The 23,120-nt window shown below is 43.5% G+C and overlaps 1 protein-coding gene across 1 annotated transcript in view; it reads right to left on the bottom strand.

The window, feature by feature from the left end:
• Positions 1–4,018: 4,018 nt before the first annotated feature.
• Positions 4,019–23,120, bottom strand: part of GABRR3 (gamma-aminobutyric acid type A receptor subunit rho3) — a 39,265-nt gene continuing 20,163 nt past the window's right edge. The window contains 2 exon segments of the mRNA XM_036242522.1: positions 4,019–4,139; positions 4,141–4,234. Of these exon segments, the coding sequence (XP_036098415.1) occupies positions 4,019–4,139; positions 4,141–4,234 (215 nt within the window).

Below are 23,120 nucleotides of genomic sequence, written 5' to 3'. Positions count from 1 at the left end.
TTCTGGCCCCAGCGCCTGGTTAAACGTGAACTACCATTTCTCTTTAAGGTTTAACTCTGAGGGAGACAGTGATTCTCTTTGGTACAGAGCAGTGTCTAGGAAGCAGCTGTTACTAATTGCTTTCTGAGACAACAATCACTTCTTGATCTATAGGGGAGTTAAAAAATGAACAAATATGAACAGGCCACTACTAGATGAAATTATTCAGAATTCAAGTTGGAGGAAGTAGAGTAAATTCTGCCAAAATGTGTATTTGGTTCATAGTATTGAAAAACCTAATATTTTACTTAATTCAAAAGACATGGAGACTAGAAATAAGTCAGTCAGAGAAAAACAAATGCCATATGATTTCACTTAGTATGTGGAATCTGAAAAACAAAATAAACAAACAAAACAGAAAGAGATTCATAGATATAGAAAACAAACTGGGGGTAGCCAGATGAGAGGGAAGTCGGAGGACTGAGTGAAAACGGAAAGGGAGCCCTGGCCGTGCGGCTCGGTGGATTGAGTGTCGTCCACGGACTGAGAGGTCCTGGTTCGATTCCCAGTCAGGGCACACGCCAGGGTTGTGGGCTCGATCCCCATAGGGGGCGTGCAGGAGGCAGCGAATGGATGTTTCTCACATCGATGTTTCCCACCCCACCCCACTCCTTTTCTAAAAAAATCAATAAAATCATATTTAAAAAAAAAATAAAATTGGTGTCCCAGTTATGAGGAGAGGGGTATCATTGATTAGCCCTAAACCCACAGATACATTCCTGCCCTGCTCCTCACTAGGGCATCCTACCCCTCGAAAGGCTGCTCGTCTCAGACAGCTGTTTCCCCTATCCCTATTAGCACACCTAGTCCTTCCCATCATGTGCTCTGGGCACTAATCACAACACGAACATAACACTTGTGTAGCACTTTATAGTTTGCAAAAGTTTCTGACCTTTTTATTATATCATTTGATCTTCACAACAGCCCTGTGAAATAAAGAGGGAAGAAATCCCACAATTTTGCAAATGTATAATGAAGTTTAGGAGAAATAACCTGAAAACAAAGCTAGGAGTGGTAGAGTTAGGTTTGGCATCACTTCTTCTGACTCCAAATCGTGTGCTCTTTCATTTCGTCTAACCACTTTATGAATGTCAGGTAGACTATTTCTTTGAGATAATTACACCTTTAAAGGAAGATGCTTACAGTGGTGGTTTCCAGAAGCTGAGGGGAGGTGGAGTGGGGGGAAGGTTAATGGGTACAGAATCTATTTTGCAAGATGAAACAGTTTTGGAGATGGGTTGCACAACAATGTGAATATACTTAACTACTTAACTATGCACTTAAAAATGGTTAAGATGGTAAGTTCTATCTTATTTGTATTTTACTACAATTAGAAACAAAAAGTAATTGCCCTGGCTGGGTGCTTCGGTCAATTGGAGCATCATCCCGTACACCAAAAGGCTGTGGGTTCCATTTCTGGTCAGGGCACATACCTACGTTGCGGGTTCAATCCCCAGTTGGGGCACAGAAGGCAAAAAGCAATGATGTTTATTAACCTAAAAGAATCTCTTTTTAGTGGCACACAAGGAGATTGTGTACAATCCCGTCAGGTGGGAAAGGAAATCCAGGGTGATCACGTGTTGTGTGGCAGGTGGGGGTGAGGAGACATAGATATATTAAAGTCACAGGACACACAGAGAACAAACTGATAGTAGCCAGATGAGAGGGACACAACCCTTCACTGTCTCTGTCTCAGGTTCACCACTTCCCACATAAAAGGAAAACAAGAGCACACAACAGTAACAGCAAATTCTTTCCCTTGTCACGCATCTTCCTCTGTCACCTTTCACTTCACAGATGATCTAAATCATTACTATTCACAGTGTGGGCAATGGATCAGCAGCCTCCGGGGCTTGTTAACAGTGCAAACTCACAGGTCCCACCCCAGACCTACTGAATGAAGCTGTGACAGGCTCCTCGCAATGCCTGTGCACCCATCACTGCACATTTGTCTGTAAGCTCTGGGTTTCTCACCCTGCATACCAGTCCCTGTGGGGTATGTTTGTGACAGGGACACAGAGTCACATGCTTTCAACAAAAGAAATTGAGCATCTGCAATAATGCAAAACAAGATGCTGTTACAGCTTCAACTCCAAGGACATAAAATGAAAGATTTAAGTAAGTATTGCAAAAGGATTGAATTGCCTTCGAAGCTCTGTTGGCTGTAAATCGCTTTACTTCACTAAAACTCTACTTCTTCATTTTTAAAACAGAAATAATAATCTCTGCAAGGCCTACATCAGGAAGCTGATATGAGGGTTCAGTTGGAGAAGAGGACATAAAAACATTCTCAAAAGTATGACTGCTCTCACTAGAAATACAAAATATATAAAATAATGTTTTGGGCCTTGGCCGGTTTGGCTCAGCAGTTGGAGCGTCGGCCTGCGGTCCAGAGAGACCCGGGTTCGGTTCCCGCTAAGGGCGCTACCTTGGTTGCAGTTTGTCCCTGGCCCTGGTTGGGTCGTGTGGGTGGCGACCACTCGATGTGTCCCTTTCACGTCGATGTTTCTCTCTCTCTCTCTTCCACTCTATCTGAACAAAATATCGAAAAATGTCCTCAGGTGAGGATAAAAATATAATAATAATAATGTTTTGGGTGTTTATAAATGCTCATATAAGAATTTCTTTTTTTTCTTTTTTTTTTTTTAATCCTCACCCGAGGACATTTTTCCATTTTTCACTCAGATAGAGCGGGAAGGAGAGAGAGGAAGAGAGAGAAACATCGATGTGAAAGGGACACATCGAGTGGCCGCCACCCACATGACCCAACCAGGGCCAGGGACAAACTGCAGCCAAGGTACATGCCCTTAGCGGGAACCGAACCCGGGTCTCTGTGGACCGCAGGCTGACGCTCTAACCGCTGAGCCAAATCGGCCAGGGCTCATATAAGAATTTCTTAAACCAATGTGAATATGTTACATTAAAATCCTGTGTATAAGTATGTACATATATGTATATTTACATATCTATTCCCTTAGGTATATGTTAGCAAATGAATTAATTTGATCAGTTAGGTGTCTAAAGTACAGTATCGTATGTCAGTTCTCGTGACGACAGGGGACTGGTGCCCCAATCCTTTGTGAAATGAAGCAGATAGAGATCGATCTATCCAATTGGTTAAGCGACATCACAAAACCATGTCATAACATTTAAAGCCCAGAAGGCACCTTTTTCCAGTGTACCGTGGGGAGATCCTCCCTTCGTGCTCCCACTCTCCCAAGAAACAAGAAGAGAAAGGGAATCCTAGCTCTTGGCAGAGAGAAACATGTCATTTGTTGGTTGAGAGCACATCTGGAGTCAGGGAGACCCAGAAGCAAATCCTGACTCCTCTGGAGCTCTGTGATCTCAGCCAACTTACTACCCACCTGCCATAAAATGAGGTGATAAAGTTTACTTGGGTTTATATTGAGAATTAAATGGCATAATATATGTGAAATGGTTAGCACAATACCAATACCCAATAAATACTCATTAAATGTTAGCTGTTATTATTATCATTGTCATCTACTTGAAAGGATGTGGTTTGTACATCTACCCCCTTTTTCCCAGTGACTGAGTTAGCACAGTGAGCAAAAATCCTCACATTAAAAAAAAACACCTGGCAAAGGTGAATGAGGATGCTGAGGAAACCAGTCAACACAGAGCACAGAGAGGCAAGTTCAATGTTAAACTGTCCAGTTCATGTAAACTTGCATCTTAACAAGAGATGTGTCCTTAATACAAGGCCTGACAACACTATCAGGAAAGCATTTTTTAAAAATATTTTTTTACTGATTTTTTAGAGAGAGAGGGAAAGAGAAATAGAAACGCTAATGAGAGAAACATCAATAGGATGCCTTTTGCATGTCCCCTACTGGGGGTCCAGCCTGCAATCTGGGCATGTGCATCAAACCTGAGACCTCTTGGTGCACAGGAGAAGCTCAGCCGGCTGAGCCATAGCAGTGAGGCAGGAGAGTATTTTTGACGAGGATAATGATTTTCACATTCTTAAAGGGGTGTGATCACCAAGGCAAGGCAGTACCTTTCGGGACTTCCTGAACTGTTTCCATTTTCCCACTGTGGTGAGGTAGTTCACAGCTGCGTACTCAATGACTGACGCCCAGGTACACGTCCACGGCCTTGATGTAGGACACCTGTGGCATGGAGGCACTCATGCCCGAGATAATCGTGGACATGGTCAGCACTGTGGTGATTCCTGTCATTTGAGAATAGTGACATAGCCCTGGCCAGTTTGGCTCAGTGGTTGAGCGTCGGCCTGCAAACCAGAGAGTCCTGGGTTCGGTTCCCGCTAGGGGCACGTACCACAAGAGAGAGAGAGAGAGAGAGAGAGAGAGAGAGAGAGAGAGAGAGAGAGAATAGTGACATAACCATTCAGTCCCCAGTTCTGGTGCTGGAATACACCATCAGATATATTTTCAGAACAATATCAATCTGGTGGGGGTGAAGAGGAATCCCTGCATGTTAACCTAGTTCACATCTTTTCATTTTTTAATGATTGTATTGAGTTTTTATAGAGAGACGAAGGGAGAGAGAGAGAGAAAGAAATCGAAACATCGATCATCTTCCTCTGACCTGCCCCCCACCCACCGGGGATTGAGCTGTAACCCAGGCACATGCCTCCACCTGGAATCAAACCCAAGACCCTTTGGTGCACAAGACATTGCTCAACCAACGGAGCCACACCAGCCAGGGCTAGTGCACATCTTGAAGCGAAACAAGCAGTTCTCCTTGGATTCCCTTTTCTACCCCTTTTTGCTACCCACACCCCCACTGTCCATAAAGTTTCCTTCTTTCCATCTAAAGGCTTCACAGTCATTTTAAATTTTTTTTCTTTATTGATTTTAGAGAGAGAGGAAGGGAGAGTGAGATAGAGATAGAAACATCCATGAGAGAGAACATCGACTGACTGCCTCCTGCATGCCCCCCACTGGGGATTTGGCCCACAACCTGGGCATGTGCCCTGACTGGGAATCAAACCGGCGACCTCCTGGTGCATGGGTTGACGCTCAACCACTGAGCCACACCGGCCGGACAAGACTTCACAGTCTTTCAGGATGCAGTGCTTCTCGCCCTCAGGTGGGCTTCTTCTAACCATGCCAGAAAAGTAAAAACCTATCCAATTTTAAAATATTCTTCTAGAAAAGAAATTCCAAAATCATTTGCACTGCCCTTCTCCATCAGTTGACAAATTTTACTGCTAAGAAATTGTCTTTTTTTTTTAATCCTCACCTGAGGACATTTTTGCATTAGAGCAGGAGGGAGAGAGGGGGGAAGAAAGAGAGAAACATCGATGTGAGAGAGACACACTGACTGGTTGCCACTCAAATAACCCCAACTGGGGCCAGGGACAAACTGCAACCGAGGTAGGTGCCCTTAGCGGAAACCAAACCCGGGCCTCTCTGGTCCCTGGGCCGACGCTCTAACCCGTGAGCCAAAACGGCCAGGGCCTAAGAAATTGTCTTTGTGTCTCCCTTTAATCTTTCATTTGTCCAGGAGTGATCTTTAGAGCATTAAAGTTTGCTATTCTCCATATTTTCTTCCATGTAGAACATGTACAAGCCATCATTATTGCTATACTTTGTCCCTCGTTACTGAAACTACAGTTCAGCTGAGGTTCAGAATGGAAGGTGCCGGTGGAGGCTTGGTGTAAACATTTACTGAGCAGGCTGCTAAATGCCAGTTACTGTTTTCCCTTCCCTTCGTGCTTCCTCTCTTCCCTTCCTCTCCCTTCCCACTGCCTTCCCTCCCTTTCTTTGTCCTGCCCTTTCTTCCCCTTCTTATTCTCCAGCATGCGTGTCAGAGGTAAGAGATCAGGGTTCTGGGGGACAATGGAGAAAGAAGTGGCTGAGGTTTCTTTAATAAAATGCTGGCCTTGGGGAAGGCTATTCTGTGTCGACACTAATTTCTCAGAGGGATACTGCCAGAGTAATGCCTGGAGAGAACGTGTAGAATTGTAAATATTTGAAATGTACATTGGCTGGCATGGTTTTCTTTCTTAACTTCCCACCAGGGAGGTGCAAATGGAATCCTTAATGATTTTTATAAGTTGTGAGCACATTTTAATGTCAATAGAGTCCCGAACAGCAGGAAGAGCACCGTGATTTACTCCTAATGCGCACACACAGCATGTGGACAGCTTTCCCCAGCACATTCTACCCTTCCTGCAAAAACTGCAAGGTTCTCATCTGAGAGAGGCCCCCTCACAGACTGAGACAACTCCACAGAGCTATTCACTTCAAATGAAGTTTTTCTGTTCCTCTGATCAAGACCAACACAGTCACCATGGGAAGGCCACGAATCTCACCTTCACACTGCTTTGAACCTAAATGCCCTTCTAGTTCCTACCATTAAATGCAGGCCCCGTCTTGCTGGGTTTCAGGTTTCCCTAACAATGGTAATATCGACTATTTGCATGTCGGTGGATGCCGTTTGCATCCCTTGCTACACAAATATGGAGATGTGAAATTTTATTAACACTACACATGTATGTGCAGCTGACGCCAAGACCAGTCAGTAAAACATGCTTGCCTCTGTGGCACAGTTACTCCCACAGACCTAGGCGAGTAGGAGCCACGTGCCACAGGAAAGAAACACAGGCTGAGAGTGGCTCCTTAATTAGCCTGAGTTTTGTCAGGAGCAGGATTGAACCTTTCTCTCTGAGTGTAGAACCCATCTTTTTACACGAAACCCGCTGCCTCTCAGTCTGAACCTGTAAAGGAAATTTCCTCCGTTTTTAAGGTTACAAACCAGTCTCTATAGATGGGGCATCTCTGAGTCAAGACACTATAAAATGAGTGTAGAATTATGTCAGGAAGCATGAAGGCATTTTGTGCTTTTCAAAAGACCAAAAGTCATGCTCCCTTCAGGATGCCACTGGTGAAACTGAATGAATCCTAACTTACGCTCCTATTTATTAGCTTACCTCATCAGTTTAAAATTTTTAAAAGTCTTTTCTTGTCCACGTAGTATGGCTCAGTGGTTGAGCGTTGACCCATGCACCAAGAGGTCAGTCAGGGCACACGCCTCGGTTGTGGGCCCATCCCCAGTGGGGGGCATGCAGGAGGCGGCCAATCGATGTTCTCTCTCATTGATATTTCCATCTCTCTCTCCCCCTCCCTTCCTCTCTCTCTAAAAAAAAAAATTCGATAAAGGAAAAAATAATAATAAAACGTCTTTTCTTACTGGTTTCCTATGACATGGAAAATAGAACTTATTTTTTTCTTAATGGACAAAATAGGGTTTAGAACAAACACACAAGTTTACGTGCCAGATAGGTCTTGTTATGTGTTTAAAACTGATGACTGTTTGGGCCAATAAAAAGGAATTGCAGTATCTATATTTGCCACAGAGCAATAAATTATCAGTTATTTCTTTAAAAGTGCCCTTAGTCCAACTAATTTACTATAGCTTTATTTACTTTGAAACCAGAATACCAGATTTTCCTTGTTTAAAATGAGCAATAAAAAAGAAATAGATTTGCCCTGGCTGGTATGGCTCAGTTGGTTGAACATCATCCCATGCTGAAAGGTTGCCAGTTTGATTCCTGGTCAGGGCACATGCCCACGTTGCGTGCTCCATCCCCAGTAGGGGCTGTGCAGGAGACAGCCAATGGATGTTTCTCTTTCACATCAATGTCTCTCTCTCTCTCTCTCTCTCTCTCTCTCTCTCTCTCTCTTCCCCTCCCTTCCTCTCTCTCTCCAAATCAATAAAAATGTTTTTTCTAAAAGATAGATTTAACAAAGTTGAAAAGTTTTGGTTTGGATTTTTAAAATCCTCACCTGAGGATATTTTTCCATTCATCTTCAGATAGAGTGGGAGGGAAGGAAAGAAAGAGAGAGAAACACATCAAATGGTTGCCTCCCGCATGACTCCAACCAGGGCTGGGGACTGAACTGCAACCAAGGTGCATGCCCTTGACTGGAAACGAACCCACAACTCTCTGGTCCAAGGTCCAACGCTCTAACTGCTAAACCAGCCAGGGCTTGGTTTGGATTTTTTAACAAATGTTTTGTTTGTTTTGGTTTGGGTTTTATAAATATAGATGACCAAGATGGGGACCAAAGCCAGATTACTTAAAAGACAAACTTCATCTGAAAGGTAAAAACACAGCCCAAAAGAAATGAGACACTTCTGACAACAGAGATCATTTTGGCAATTATTTAATACAGAGACCTACAAACAAATGATTCTGTTTAATCCATTCTACTTTCTGTGCGCCAGGAGCTGTTCTCAGGTCTTTACTTGTATAAACTCACTCAATCCTTACAATAATGCAATGATTAAAAATAAAATATCCACTTTACAGATAAGGAAACTGAGGTCTAAAAAAGCTAAGTAACTTGCTGAGGGTCACACAGGACATAGTAAGGCTTGAATTTGGAAGCAGTATGACTCCAGGATCTATACTGTTAGCTACTTAAGTTCTAAAGAAGATAGTTCAAGCAGAAGTCTAGACAAACTCTTTACACTTAAATGTTTTAAAACTGGATTGACATAAAAAGTGTGTTTTACATTGGGTTATAATAATTGAGGGGGGGAAATAAATAAATAAATTTTTAAATATTAAAAAATAAAATAAGCCCTGGCCAGTTTGGTTCAGCAGTTAGAGCGTCAACCTGTGGTCCAGAGAGACCAGGGTTCAGTTCCCGCTAAGGGCACGTACCTCGGTTGCAATTTGTCCCCAGCCCTGGTTAGGTCATGTGGGTGGCGACCACTCGATGAGTCACTTTCACGTCGATGTTTCTCTCTCTCTCTCATCCTCTCTCTCCCTCCCACTCTATCTGAACAAAAAATGGAAAAATGTCCTCGAGTGAGGATAAAAATAAAATAAAATAAAATAAAACAAAACAAAAATTAATTGTGTTATGATAGACCTGAAAAAAAATAAAAAGAAAGAAATAGAGAGTGGGCGGAGGGATTGTTGAGTCCGGGGAGTGAAGGATGAGGACACTGCAATGTATATTCCTCAAGCAACAGAACTGGGAGCCAAGGAGCACTGCAGCACATTAAACACACTATGTCTTGAGCCACCCCTTAGAAATACATCAATCTTGACAAACAGTATTCCTTCCAAACCCATTAAAGATAACATCTCAATAAAGGAGTTTTGAATTTTATGAAGTGACCATTTAGTCAAAGAAAAGGCCTGTGTTGGGATTAGAAAAGTACCTTCTCACCCACCGATACTGCCTGGCACAGTTAGAAAAGCATTATGAGACAGTACTTAGTCTGGCCCATGGGCCTTGACTTCCCTGAGCCCTGTGGTTTCACCATATTAACTCTTAAGGACACGTATGGGGTCTTAAGAACCCTTTTGTCTGGGGAGAGTTATTTATCTTGTGTTTCATTGGCATGTCCGTTGCCATTCGTGATGGAGAGGCTCGCTGACCAGTGCAGCAGCAGCGGGGCGTGCAGGCATCCCAGTGAGTCAGTTTGATGCGGTTGTAAGTTAACCTAGTTATGGATAACTGGAAAGGGGCAGAGGGAAGGCCAAATAGTATAGGCACGCCAGATGCATGCCCAGTAAAGTCTGGGTGACACAGGGAAGGTACTTGCCTGTCAGTCACATCTGGGGACAGGTCACTGGCCAGGGTAGGCGTGGCCACAGCAAGCACAGGAAGATCTGAGATATTTAGTCTCCTAAACAAAGGAGTTTGCTCTCTTGGCTCTTTCTTGCTCTCTTACTTGCTCATGTTTGACTCCTGGCTTGCAGGGCTCTCGTGCTCCTGCATTTGCCCACATGGCCCACAGCCATGTGTACCCCGCACACAATGGACTAATGGACTACAGCTAGCCTGATGCTACACCAGACCCAGCTCCACCATGGAACAGAAACTTGGACACTGGCTTTGCTTTTAGCTCTACTGAATCCCCAGCTGCACTTCTTCCAGGTCTGGATTAAGGGAACTGGGACTTTGGAAACCCAAGGATAAAATTCCACAAATAAAAATCACTCATTCTCTGAGGCAAGTCTCAGAAAATTCTTTTTCTTGAGATATCATAAGGACCAGACCCCCAGCACCCAGTGGGGAAGGGGACCCCCCACTTTCACTGATAACAAGTTTACCCCTTCAGGAACTATGTTGCGGATAGCTCTTTTGAAGGGACAGGTATCTACAATCACTTTTAAATGAGTATCAAACATTTTCTCTGTAAGCCCAGGCAGAAAGAAAACATTAAGTGATGTGAGGGAAAGGAAGATAGGCAGGATATAGTTATGGCCAGAAACAAACAACTGTATCCCACAAATCCAGTGCCTAGAAGTCCTGGTAACCTCTATGATGGCTAAATGGATCACTTGTAACTAATTACTTTTCCAGGTATATGGCATTTCCTCTGGCAGGAGATATTTTTTATGAGTGACTACATATATGAAAGCTTCAGCTGTCTTTTTTCTGCCCCATCTATTTCGTAGTAAACGACCCCATCACTTTATACACTGTCCAGGAGTGGCAGGCCCCTTGCAGAGGGGCCAAGGGGAAAAGATGGGGACGAGGAAAGAAGGTGGGAGCCAGAAAGGAGAGAAGAATTTACAATACTGCTCCTCCTGCCATGAGAGTTAACACATCCTTGAACGGCTTTGTACTAGTCTTACTCTCTCTCCACACAGTCAAATGTAAAGATAGGGTAGGTTTTTAACCTGTCACACATTCCAAGTTATGGCTGTTGCTATCCCTTACAAGAATTACCTAATCCCAATTGATACTACTGTGCTGTTCAGCTTCTATTTTTTTTAATCTATCAACAATTACTTAATTTTTTTCCTTTTTTAAAAAACCTTTATTGCTGAAAGTATTACAGATGTCCCCCCACTGGCTTCCTCCTCCCGCTCCTGGCCCCCCTCCTGCCTTTCCCACACTCTTGTCTCTGTCTATTGGTTGTGCATATATGCACAGCTTCTATTGTTTTCTATCTGAAACATGACAAATGTGGAAGGATCTTAACCGGCAGTGAGTCATCATTGTTTTCAGTTAGTACCTAAAATACAGTCATTGGGAACATGATAGACTAAACACTAGCAATTTAACAATGATGTATTAGGCACAAAATACATGTAGGGTGCCCTGGCTGGTTTGCCTCAGTGATTAGAGCATCGGCCCGTGGACCGGAGAGACCTGGGTTCGGTTCCTTTTAAGGGCACGTACCTCGGTTGCAGTTTGTCCCAGCTCCGGTTGGAGTCGTGCAGGTGGCAACCAGTCAATGTGTCTCTTTCTCATTGATGTTTCTCTCTCTCTCTTCCTCCCTCTCTCCCTCCTGCTCTATCTGAAGATAAGTGCAAAAAAATGTCCTCAGGTGAGGATAAAATATACACACACACACACACACGTGTGTGTGTGTGTGTGTAGGGCACTGCAGGAACACAAAAGATGATTCTTGCCCTTAAGGAACTCACATTATTATTATTATTTTTTATCCTTACCCGAGGACATTTTTTGATATTTTGTTCAGATAGAGTGGGAGGGAGAGAGAGAGAAAGAAACATCGATGTGAAAGGGACACATCGAGTGGTTACCACCCACACAACCCAATGAGGGCTGGGGACAAACTGCAACCGAGGTACATGCCCTTAGCGGGAACCGAACCCGGGTCTCTCCAGACTGTAAGCCAACGCTCTAAAACCGCTGAGCCAGACCGGCCAGGGCTATTTTTTTTTTGCAATTTTTATTAATTTATTCTTGTTACAAATGTTTCTCCTTTTTCCCCCATTGACACCCTCCTCCTGATCCCCCCCCCCTTATCCCCAGCATTGTTGTCTCTGTCCATGGTTATGCACACATGCATATAAGTTCTGTGGTTTATCTCTTTCTTCCCCCCTGGCCCCCTTTTCTGAGGTTTGTCAGTCTGTACCCTACTTCTATTTCTCTGGGTCTATTTTGTTCATCAGCTTGTATTGTTCATTATAGTACACAAATGAGTACGATCATGTGATATTTGTCTTTCTCTGATTGGCTTATTTCGCTTACCGTAATACTTTCCAGGTCCCTCCATGTCATCTCAAAGGATAAGAGATCTTTCTTACAGCTGCATAGTATTCCATTGTGTATATGTACCACTGCTTTTTTATCCACTCATCTATTGTTTCCAGATCTTAGCAATTGTAAATAGTGCTTCTATGAACATAGGGGTACATATATTCTTTCTGATTGGTATTTCACGCTTCTTAGGATATATTCCTAGAAATGGGACCACTGGGTCAAATAGCAGTTCCATTTTTAATTTTTTGAGGTAACACCATATTGTTTTCCATAGTGGCTGCACCAGTCTGCATTCCTACCAGCAGTGTACTAGAGTCCCCTTTTCTCCACACCCTCGCCAACACTGTTGTTTGATGATTTGTTGATGGAAGCCATTCTGACAGGTGTGAGGTGATACCTCATAGTTGTTATAATTTGCATCTCTCTGATGATTAGTGACGTTGAACATATTTTCATGTCACAGAACTCACATTCTTTTTTTTTTATCCTCACCTGAGGACATTTTTCCATGTTTTGTTCAGATAAAGCAGGAGGGAGAGAGAGGAAGAGAGAGAGAGAGAAACTTCGATGTGAAGGGACACATCAAGTGGCTGCCACCCGCACGACCAACCAGGGCCGGGGACAAACTGCAACCGAGGTACGTGCCCTTAGCGGGAACCAAACCCGGTCTCTCTGTACCGCAGGCCAACCCTCTAACCGCTGAGCCAAACCAGCCAGGGCACATTCTAATAGTGGAGACAACATAAGGTACCAACCTGTCCCATAGCTAAACACAAATTAGAGGAATTAAGGTACCTTAGGAGAGATACAAAGTGCCATGTGGTTCAAGAATGAGAGAGACATCTGTTTGGAGCCATCAGTAAAGGCTTCTGGCCATTGATGGATGGCAGGATTTTTTTTTTTTTATCCTCACCAAAAGATGTTTTTCTATTTTTTGTTCAGATAGAGTGGGAGGGAGGAGGGAGAGAGAGAGAAACATCGACGTGAAAGGAACACATCGAGTGGCTGCCACCCACACAACCCAACCAGGGCCGGGGACAAACTGCAGCCGAGGTACATGCCCTTAGAGGGAACCGAACCCAGGTCTCTCTGGACCACAGGCCAACACTCTAACCACGGAGCCAAACCGGCCAGGGTGATGGCAAGATTTTGACAAAGACAAGTAGGAAGGGCATACCAGGCAGAGGGAGAACCAGAACAAATGCACAGAATTGAGATAAGCAGTTAGGCATGAGGGCCTGTTTGAGAACACCGAATGTTCAAATTGGTTAAGGCTTATGGCAAGTATATAGGGGCAGGGGTATGGTTAAAGGTCTAAGAAATAAAAATTCAGGACACTCATTTATATTTGAATTTCAGATAAACTGCAAATCACATGTTAGTATAAGTATGTACGATGCAATACCTGGATGCAATACCTTGGTGCTTGTCTAAAATTCAGATTTTCCCAAATGTTCTGTGTTTCCTCTGGCAGCCCTGGAGGAGCACTTTGGATTCCAAGCCGAGACTCTCTACTCCTACGACATTTGAGTGAGAGTATTGTGACCCCGTTCATGTTTTAAAGATATTACTCTGGTGGTAGGATTAAACTGGGGCTGGAAGAATGGGGGGTCAAACAAGCAATTACAGGGCCTACAAGCCCCTGCTCTAGCTTTGTGCATATTAGTAAAATGTGCCCCATCTTCTGTAGCATGTCAACCCAAACCATGTCCCAGGGAGCTTGGGCTGGAGTTACAACCCCTCTTGCCCCTTGGGTTGGATGTCATAAAAGCCTTGTAAGATGGCCCTGGGCAGGCAGGGTCTGTTAGGTCCATCCAGGGCAAAGTTTACAAGGGTCCCAGCACTGGTCAAGGCAGGAGGAAAGGAAAAGAAAGAATCTGCTTATTTAAAAAGAAAGACTTTTTATAGAGGAGGCTGACTTTAAAGAGTTAGACCCCTCAAAGCCACAGTTCTCAAAGTGTGGTCACAGACTGTTTGGGATCGCCCAGACATCTTCAGAGGGTCTGTACAGTGAAAATAAACTTCATAACACTAGGGCACTATTTGCCTTTTTCACTGTGCTGACATTTCTACTAATGGTGTGAGGCAGGGGTGGGGAACCTTTCTTCTGCCAAGGGCCATTTGGATATTTATAACATCATTGGCAAGCCATACAAAATTATCAACTTTACAGTTAGCCTGCTATATTTGGTCAAACATTTAATGAGCACAACCCTAATGTGATGGCTGTAACTGCTTCTCTTTGGGGAGGCGTGTGATGTTAGCTGGTATTGATGATGTTGCTACTCGCAACTGCTTTTCCAGGTTTGCATCGCTCAGTCTGGAATGCAGTTGACTCTTTGCAATGGTAAGTTTTGAAAAGAACTGCTGGCAGCAGTAAGTTGTTCCTAACACAGATGCATATATCAATGCATGTCTCTTCAAAGTGGGAAATTCATCATTGCTTATGTAACACTTATAGAACTCAAGCAGTGGGTGTTTGTACCTAGCTCTCAGCTCACTGTCGCTTTGCAGCTGAATGATTTCATGTTGTAGATTATCAGGCACATCAGCTGGTTCCACGTTGAATGGTGTAGCAAAGATGTTCAATTCCATTTGTTTACTTTCCACATCTTTGAACCCTTCATTAAATGCCTCAATTAGTTTTGCACATTCAAGGGTCGTAGAAAGCTTTTGACCTTTCAGAGTGGGGAAAGGAACCATTTTATTCCTTTCACACTTTCCACAGCCTTAATTTAGCTTCAGATGATTTCATGTTTGAAAGCAGAGAGCTGAGAAGCTGGTGGGGCCCTGAAGCTTGACTTTCCACTCTGAGAGGTACTTGGTGATGTCCACCATGAATGCTAAATTGCACAGCCACTTGCTATCACTGAGTTCGCTGACAGGTTTTCCCTTCATCTCCATGAACTGCTTGACTTCATCCCAAAGTTCTTAAAAACCTCATGAGCATGTCCCCGCGACTCAGCCACCATACTCACAGTTGATAAACAAGATCACCGCACTCAGAGTCAAGGTCATTCAGTAACTCCTTAACTGGCGTCTGTTAAAACCTCTGCTTTGACAAAATTTATGCATGACACTACTGTTGACATCATATTATTGAGCCTCAATGACTGTGCCCAGAGACTTTCTTGGTATATGAAGCAGTGGCATATAATTAAATGACTTGAATCAAGACTGAGATGATTCAGTTCTTTCTTGACAAATGCAATTAACCCTTTTTGTGAGCCAACCATGGCTGGAGTTCCATCTGTAGTAAGACCACTTAACTTTTCAAATGTTTGCTCAAGTTTTTCACTGATAAAACAAGTCTATCAAACAACTCCTCACCTCCTGTAGTGCCATGTGTGGCTTCTAGTGACAACAGTTCCTCTCGCATGTCAAACTCTGCAGTTATCCCACCAACAAAAATGGCCAGTTGGGCAGTATTTGTTGTCTGTTGTCTTGTCACAAACCACAGGGATAAACTGGAAATATCCTGCAGAATCCTTCAGGGTTTTCTCAATGTCTTGTGCTAAGTCAATAATCTGATTGGAGACGGTTCTCCAAGACAAACTAACCCTCTGAAACAATTTTACTTTGTCTGGTGCTAACAACTCCTCAGCAGCCACTAGGCACTCTTTCACCAACTCTCCCTCTACATGAGGCCTCAGCTTCTCTGCTGTGAGCTTGCTCACTACGTAATTCGTCTGAATAATGTTGTCTCTGTCACAACGAGGCCTAGTGAAAGTGGCTTGCTGTGATTCCAAACTCCGCTGAAGAGGAGTTGATTTTCCGCTGAAGAGCATTGATTTTATCCAGATGCATTTGGCCTCCCAATTCACTGAGTTTAGCATGTTTAGATGTTAATACATCACCACAAACTAGGCACAAGGTTTACCTTTGACTTCAGCAAAAAAAATAATCATTTGTCCATTTCTCTTGGAAAGATTGACACTTTAGATCAACTTTTCTTTTCTTTGGGTCGCTATTTGTAGGATGTCACACCACTTAAGTTTTATTAACTATCCAGTGTGTGTGTCACCAGTGACACTATAATTTTGCTTTGATCGCTGTTCTAATCCTGCTTCTTGGATTTGGAACATATCGGACATTCATATCATCGACTCTTGAGGTTTTTTCTGTGTACTGTAATTTCCTTAATCTTCATCTGAGATTCAGTTTTTGTGAGGATTGTTGATTGTGGATGTGTGGATAAAGGCTGGATTGGAGTTACTGTCTGTGTCGACAAAGAAGTTGACAACATCGTCGTCAATCATCGGAGGCAAAGTCATCAACGTCCTGACGAATCATCTCATTGTATCTCATCATCACTGGATCGCCATAGTTCTGCCCCATTGTGTTAACACTTTCACAATGCGCACACCCCCAGGCTGCCTGGCACTGACTGTTGTCTGAGTCACTGCAATATAGGCAGACGGGCCATAGGCAGCCGAGGAGAAGCAGATGTGTCTGTCCCATCAGGTATTTGTGTGTGTCCTGTCCCATAATGGACATTCCTTGCCTGTCCCTCCAAACTTACATTGTTCTTATGATTCACTTAATATACATTTATGTTGCTATGAAAAAAGCTCCTAGACATTTATTGAATTTCGAGTCCCACCTGCGGTTGCCTTGGCAGGGCCAGACCAAATGACTCTTAGGTCTTATATGGCCCACGGGCAGGACATCCCCCACCCCGGTACAAGGCAATGGTGGAAAAAACTACTGTTGCCTTAGCATGAATTAGGGCAGCAGTACCTGAATGACCTAGCAGTCATGTATTCTTCAATTCCCAGACTCACATACATACACAAAATCAGTAATTCATTTTATTAATTGAATACATGCCTTCTTAACAGTCTGGTTGATGAAATGATATTTATATATAAAGCTCTCCTGCATACAACGTGCAGTGGCTGTTTGAGGAAAAGCAGCCAGGTCATTGAGTTGTGAGCTGAACACTACACACTTTTAAACGGAACTGCACTTTTACTCAGAACAACTGACAGACAAACTACAGTTGTTCAGATTTGAGTAGCTGGCAGACATTTCCTCAAAACTGAGTCAAGTAAGCCTGTCACTTGTAGTAAAACAACTAATGTATTTGTTGCCAAATGATAAAATTTGAGTTTTCAAGCCCAAACTAGAATGATGTTAAACCTGTATCCATCACTATAAGCTTGAAAGCATCCCAGTACTCAAAGACTTTTTGATGGGGTTAGTGGTGATATTAACGAATGTGATTTTTTATACTGTATCACTGTATCAGAGTGAAGCGCTGGGTCTCTCTGACTCCATGTTACTTGGGCCTTTGTTATTCCCATGGCCTTCAGGCTAATAGCTCCGCCTTTACACGTGCTAATCATTAGAGGAATTCTGTCTGTGGCTTGAGATTTTACAAAAACAGCCCCTCCCATTTCCTTTCCCTTGACATAAAAGAAGCCTGAACTCTGCTCTCTGACGATGGATTTGAGAAGCCACTAAGGCCACCATCTTCTTGATTTGGTGCCTTTTAGTTTTGGCCTTTTGAAGCACTGGGCACGTGTACTTTTGGACCAGTAACATAATAAATTACATGAACATTGGGAAGACATGTATAACTCAATATTTGTCAAATGACCAATACATAGGTAAAAAGATCTGGTCAAAGTGCTAAATAGATGAATGGATTTTAATCTAACAGATTTTTTAAAAATCATAGATATGGTTTCATAGTCCACATTGCAACTAACCTCTAAGAAACTGCCACTTGCTGACTTCTGGTACAGTGCCAAAAAAAAATGGGCACAGTTACCTGAAAACTACACTTCTTTTTTTTTTAATACTTTTTTCTTTATTGATTTTTAGAGAGAGAGATGGAAACATCAATGACAGAAAATATTGATTGGCCGCCTCCTGCATGCCCCCCACTGGGGATCAGGCCCACAACCTGGGCATGTGCCCTGACTGGGAATTGAACCACTGACCTTTTGATGCACGGGTCACTGCTCAACCACTGAGCTATACCAGCTGGCTCTCCAACTGCACTTCTGAGTGAGCCCATATTTTTTTTCTATTTTCAACCAAAACCTATTGAACGAAGAAGCAGAGCTAAGAATCCAGCTGCCCTCCATTAAGTCAGACATTAAAGGTTTGCAAAAATGTGAAAAAATGCCACTCTTCTCACTACATTATTTTGTTTTAGAAAAAACAGTTATTTTTCATATGTGCTATTATGTTACTTGTAATGAGTTTAGTATTACTATTTTTGACTGGACTAATACATATATTCAAAAAATTCTGTTTTAATAGCCATGTTTAATAATGATAGATATAACCCACAGAAACAAAAGCTTTCTAGGGTCCTTAAAGTAAGTTTTTTTAGTGTAAGTGGATTTAAGACCAAAGTGCCAAAAACTAAGAAGGATACTGAGGGTGCAAAAATGAAAGACTCAACCAACTAAGGGCCCTTATTAGAAAAAGGAAAGTCAAGAGAAAAGTGGGATCCAGGACTTCGATCAAGATGGCGGCGTAGGTAAATGCATTATCACATCCTCCCACAACCACATCAAAGTTATAACTAAACTACAGAACAACCATCATTCAAAACCGCCTGAAATCAAGCTGAGTGGAAGTCCTACAACTATGGAATTAAAGAAGTGGTCACATCAAGACTGGTAGAAGGGGTGAAGGGGCAGAGGAGCAGAGGGGCAGACAGGCTGGTCCCACACCCATTTGTGGCAGATAAAATTCAGGGGGATACCTCGGCTGGAAAGGTCCTCCCTGATGAGTGAGGGGTCCCCCTCCCACACCAGGCTGCCAACTCAGGGTTCCAGTGCCAGGAAGAGAAGTCCCTATAACTTCTGGCTGGAAAAACCAGCGGTAACTGAGGCTGAGGGAGACTGAGGTTGCTGGAGCCCCAGGCAGCTCCTCTTAAAGGGCCCGCGCACGGACATACTCAGACTTGCACCCTCCAGGCTCCAGCATAGGTAGGCAGCTTAAAAGGTACCAGAGACATACAGGGAAGAACTGAGTTGTTTGTCTTTGGGGCGAGGGTTGGAGAAGCAGCTATCTCTTGGAAAGACATGCTATCAGAGGCTTTGTTCCTTTGGTGAGCCCTTCCCTGGGGTGGCAGACAGCCACCATATCTGGGACTCCAGCAACCTGGCTTACACCATTTGCCCTGCTCTGGTGATTCCCTGAGGCCCTGCCCCACCCAATTTTTAGGCCCACCCAAGCTATTGCCAGTTGCTTTACCAAAGGAATGGCCTGTCTCGGATCCTACTTCAGATTTTCCCAAATTCTTTCAAACAAGTAGCATCTGGTCTCAACGAACCCCATACCTCTCGTTAAGTGGCCCCAGGCCTGGCACTAGAAGCAGCCAGCCTTGGTTCATGACTTGGCTTTATCTGGGCACCTCCAAGCCCAGCACAAGGAGCCACCTGCAGACCGCTTTGTAGCTTATGCCGGGTGGTCCTGGATAGAACACAGGCAGTGGCTGACCTTGCCCCAGAGCCAGCACACCCAGTGGACAGCTTCAGAACACTGCGAATCACCATCACCCAACCACCTCCACAAATGACACACTCAAGGAATGGACTCAGTGGGTACCAGAGCCCTGCTGAAGTAAGTCTTGTTCTGTGTGGTGGGCCCCTGCACAGCTGATCATCCAAGGTAGTCAGAGGTCAGTGGAGAGTGGGCACAGCCAGTCCTTGCAGCTGATCAGCCTGAGTAAAACCCTCTCATTGACATGCCAACAGCAATCAGGACTCAATTACAACAGAAGGTTGTAAAGTCCATATGAGGGGTGCACCTCGAGGGCCCAATTGGGAGATCAGGGAGGCTGTGCCAGTGGACCTACAGGACACCTACTACAATAGGCCACCCTAGGAAGCCTAGGAGACATAGCAACCCTACCTAATACATAGAAACAAACACAGGGAGGCAGCCAAAATAAGGAGACAAAGAAACAGGTCCCAAATGAAAGAACAGAACAAAACTCTAGGAAAAGAACTAAGCGAAATGAAGATAAGCAACCTAACAGATGCTGAGTTCAAACACTGCTTTTAAGGATACTCAATGAACTTAGTGAGAACCTCAGTGAACTTAGTGAGGGCCTCAAGAGCATAAAAAAGCCAATCAGAAATGAAGGAGGCATTAACTGAAATAAAGAATAATTTACACAGATTCAGTAGTAGAGTAGGTAAAGCCCAGAAGCAAACCATCGATTTGGAATATAAGGAAGCAAAAAGCACACAATCAGAACAGCAAAAAGAAAAAAGAATCCAAATAAATGATGATAGTATAAAGAGCCTCTGGGACAACTTCAAGTACACCAACATTTGCATCTTCAGGGTGTCAGAAGAAGAGAGAGAACAAGAAATTGAAAACCTATTTGAAAAAAGAATGGCAGAAAACTTCCCTAACTTGGTGAAGGAAACAGACATGCAAGTCCAGGAAGTACAGAGAGTCCCAAACAAGATGAACCCCAAGAGGCCCACACCAAGACACATCATCATCAAAATGCAAAAGTTCAAGACAAAGAGAGAATCTTAAAAGCAGCAAGAGAAAGGCAGCTAGTTACCTACCAGGGAGTTCCCATAAGGCTGTCAGCTGATTTCTCAAAAGAAGCTTTTCAGGCCAGAAGGGAGTGGCAAGAAATATTCAGAGTGATGAAAAGCAAGAACCTACAACCAAGATTACTCTATCCTGCAAAGCTGTCATTTAGAATCAATGGCCATATGAAGAGTTTTCCAGACAAGAAAAAGCTAAAGGAGTACATTACCACCAAACCATAATTATATGAAATGTTGACGGGTCTTCTTGAAGAAAAAGAAGATCAAAAATATGAACCAACAAAATGTCAATAAATACATATATATCGACAATTGAACCTACAAACAAAATGAACAAGCAGAACAGAAACGTTCTCATAGATATAGAGAACATTTTGTTGGTTGCCAGATGGGAGAGGGTTTAGGGGAATGGGTGGAAAAGGTGAATGGATTAAGAAGTACAAATTGGTTGTTAGACTGACAAACCTCAAAGGGAAGGGGTTTGGGGGGTGGGAATAAATTAACCAAAGAACTTCTCTGCATATATGTATAACCAATGGACACAGACAACAGTGTGGGGAAAGGCAGGAGTGGGGCGGGAGTGGGGAGGAAGGGGTCAATAGGGGAAAAAGGAGGAACATCTGTAATATATTCAACAATAAAGATAAGTTTAAAAATAAACAAATAAATTTTTAAATAGAACCTGGAAAAAAAAAAGTGGGATCCAGACACAGGGGAAACAGCAGTTGTTCAGTTTTAAATATGCGAAGTGCCCCCAACTGAAGATGAAGTTCAGAAGGCAGCTAGAAACACCTGTCTGGATTTTGATAGAAAGATTTGCGATAAGGACACAGATTTGGGATTTACTTCCATAAGGACAGTTAGTTAGAAGAGGCTTGTTCCATTTGATGAGAGAATCAAAAATGAAAAAAATTTCGAGGGAGTGGAAGAAATAAGTAAAGAGTGGGAAGATAAATGAAAGAGAAGTCTAAAGGAGAAGAAACTAGAGTAGTGCAGAGTAATGAAAACAAATTTCCTGTTCAGTTGATTTGACCCAGCGCTGCGGGCCGGCATCGCCGAGTCCACGTGGATGCTGCTCTGTACTCTCCCGGTGACCTGTAGAAGGCAGTGTTAATAATCTCACTGTCCTGGTGAGGAAGACGAGGCTGGGCTCCTGACCACAGCACTTTGTTCTGAATTTGGAGAGGATGATTAATAGTATCAAATGCTTCAGAGAAAGTGAAGAAGGGGAACTGAGAAAAGGCAAGTGGGACAGACACAGTCAGAGGGACCTGCCACAGAACTGGGAAGAGGGAGCAAAGCAGAGGGCCAAGTAGCTTGGAAAAGACTTGAGGGTTGTAGGGAGCAAAAGCCTGAGAGGACAGCAGTGTTGACATACTACAGTTTCTTTATTTAAAAGTGGTAGGGGAGCCCTGGCCGGTTTGGCTAAGCAGTTAGAGTGTCAGCCCCAGGATGGAAGAGTCTCAGGTTCTATGGGCACGGGTCTGGGTTGCAGGTTCAATCCCTGGCCCAGCTGTGCAGGGGACAAACAATCGATGTCTCTCTCTCTCTCCCTCCCTCCCTCTCTCCCTCCCTTCCACTCTGTCTAAAATGCAATGAAAAACTATTCTCAGGTGAGGATTAACCGAAAAAAACAAACCACACAATAAATTATTTTTTAAAGCGGGGGTGGGAGAGGGACACTTTGATTTGTATATTATTTTACATAAATCTGCATAGCAGTTTCCTTATCCTGAGGGATCCATGTAGATGCAAGAAGCACAGAATTTCAGGGGCAACTGAAATGCACTTCAGTGTTCTCCATTCACCCCAACCTGCCCTGGAAGCAGCTTTAATTCTGTCTTTGCCACAGTGTAAAAGGCTGAGCAGTAGCTTCAGGACTCTGATTGCAAATCATGTTCATAAACGGCTAGAATGAAATGACTTTCTCATCAGGAGCTGGAGACGTGCCTTAGTCCTCCCCGGGGTCTGCACTGCCCACTGCCCCACCGAGGTCAGGGCACGGCTGCTCTGACATGAAGTAACAGCCACAGCAATTTCATTACTCATTCAGATGGCACTTTTTCCCTTGAAGAGATTCAAGTGTTAAATGCTCATAGATTGAAGCTTTTAATGGGGGAAAGAGGTGAACTAAATATTAATATTAATGCCCATTTATGTCTTTCCACTTATCTTTTGAAGTATGCATATAATTTGTGAACATTAACTCAGAAATCACCATTTTTGGAATGAATTGTATGCTAATTACAATGACTGTGAACCACTTATAACAATCTTCTCTCCAGACAGAGCATTATAGGTGAAAGAACAAATCAGTCAAAACGAAGGAGTTCTGCTCTGAACCAGCCAAGAAGACTCTTGGGTTCTCATTAAGTAACATGTTATCTAAGTGCTTAGCTTGGCACATTCCACTCTGTACACCTCAGTTACAGCTAGTGGGTCTGTGTTGGTCCCTACAAAGCAGAATGTGTGACAGTGGTATATCACACGCCAGATGGAGTAGATGATCAACACCGAGGTGGAAACTCAGTGAGGCTGACACCTTTCCACTCGAAATCTCTCGCCAGCT

This window comes from Molossus molossus, unplaced genomic scaffold (assembly GCF_014108415.1).
Source record: "Molossus molossus isolate mMolMol1 unplaced genomic scaffold, mMolMol1.p scaffold_m16_p_5, whole genome shotgun sequence".
Classification (NCBI taxonomy): domain Eukaryota; kingdom Metazoa; phylum Chordata; class Mammalia; order Chiroptera; family Molossidae; genus Molossus; species Molossus molossus.
This window is presented reverse-complemented; position numbering and strand designations above follow the sequence as displayed.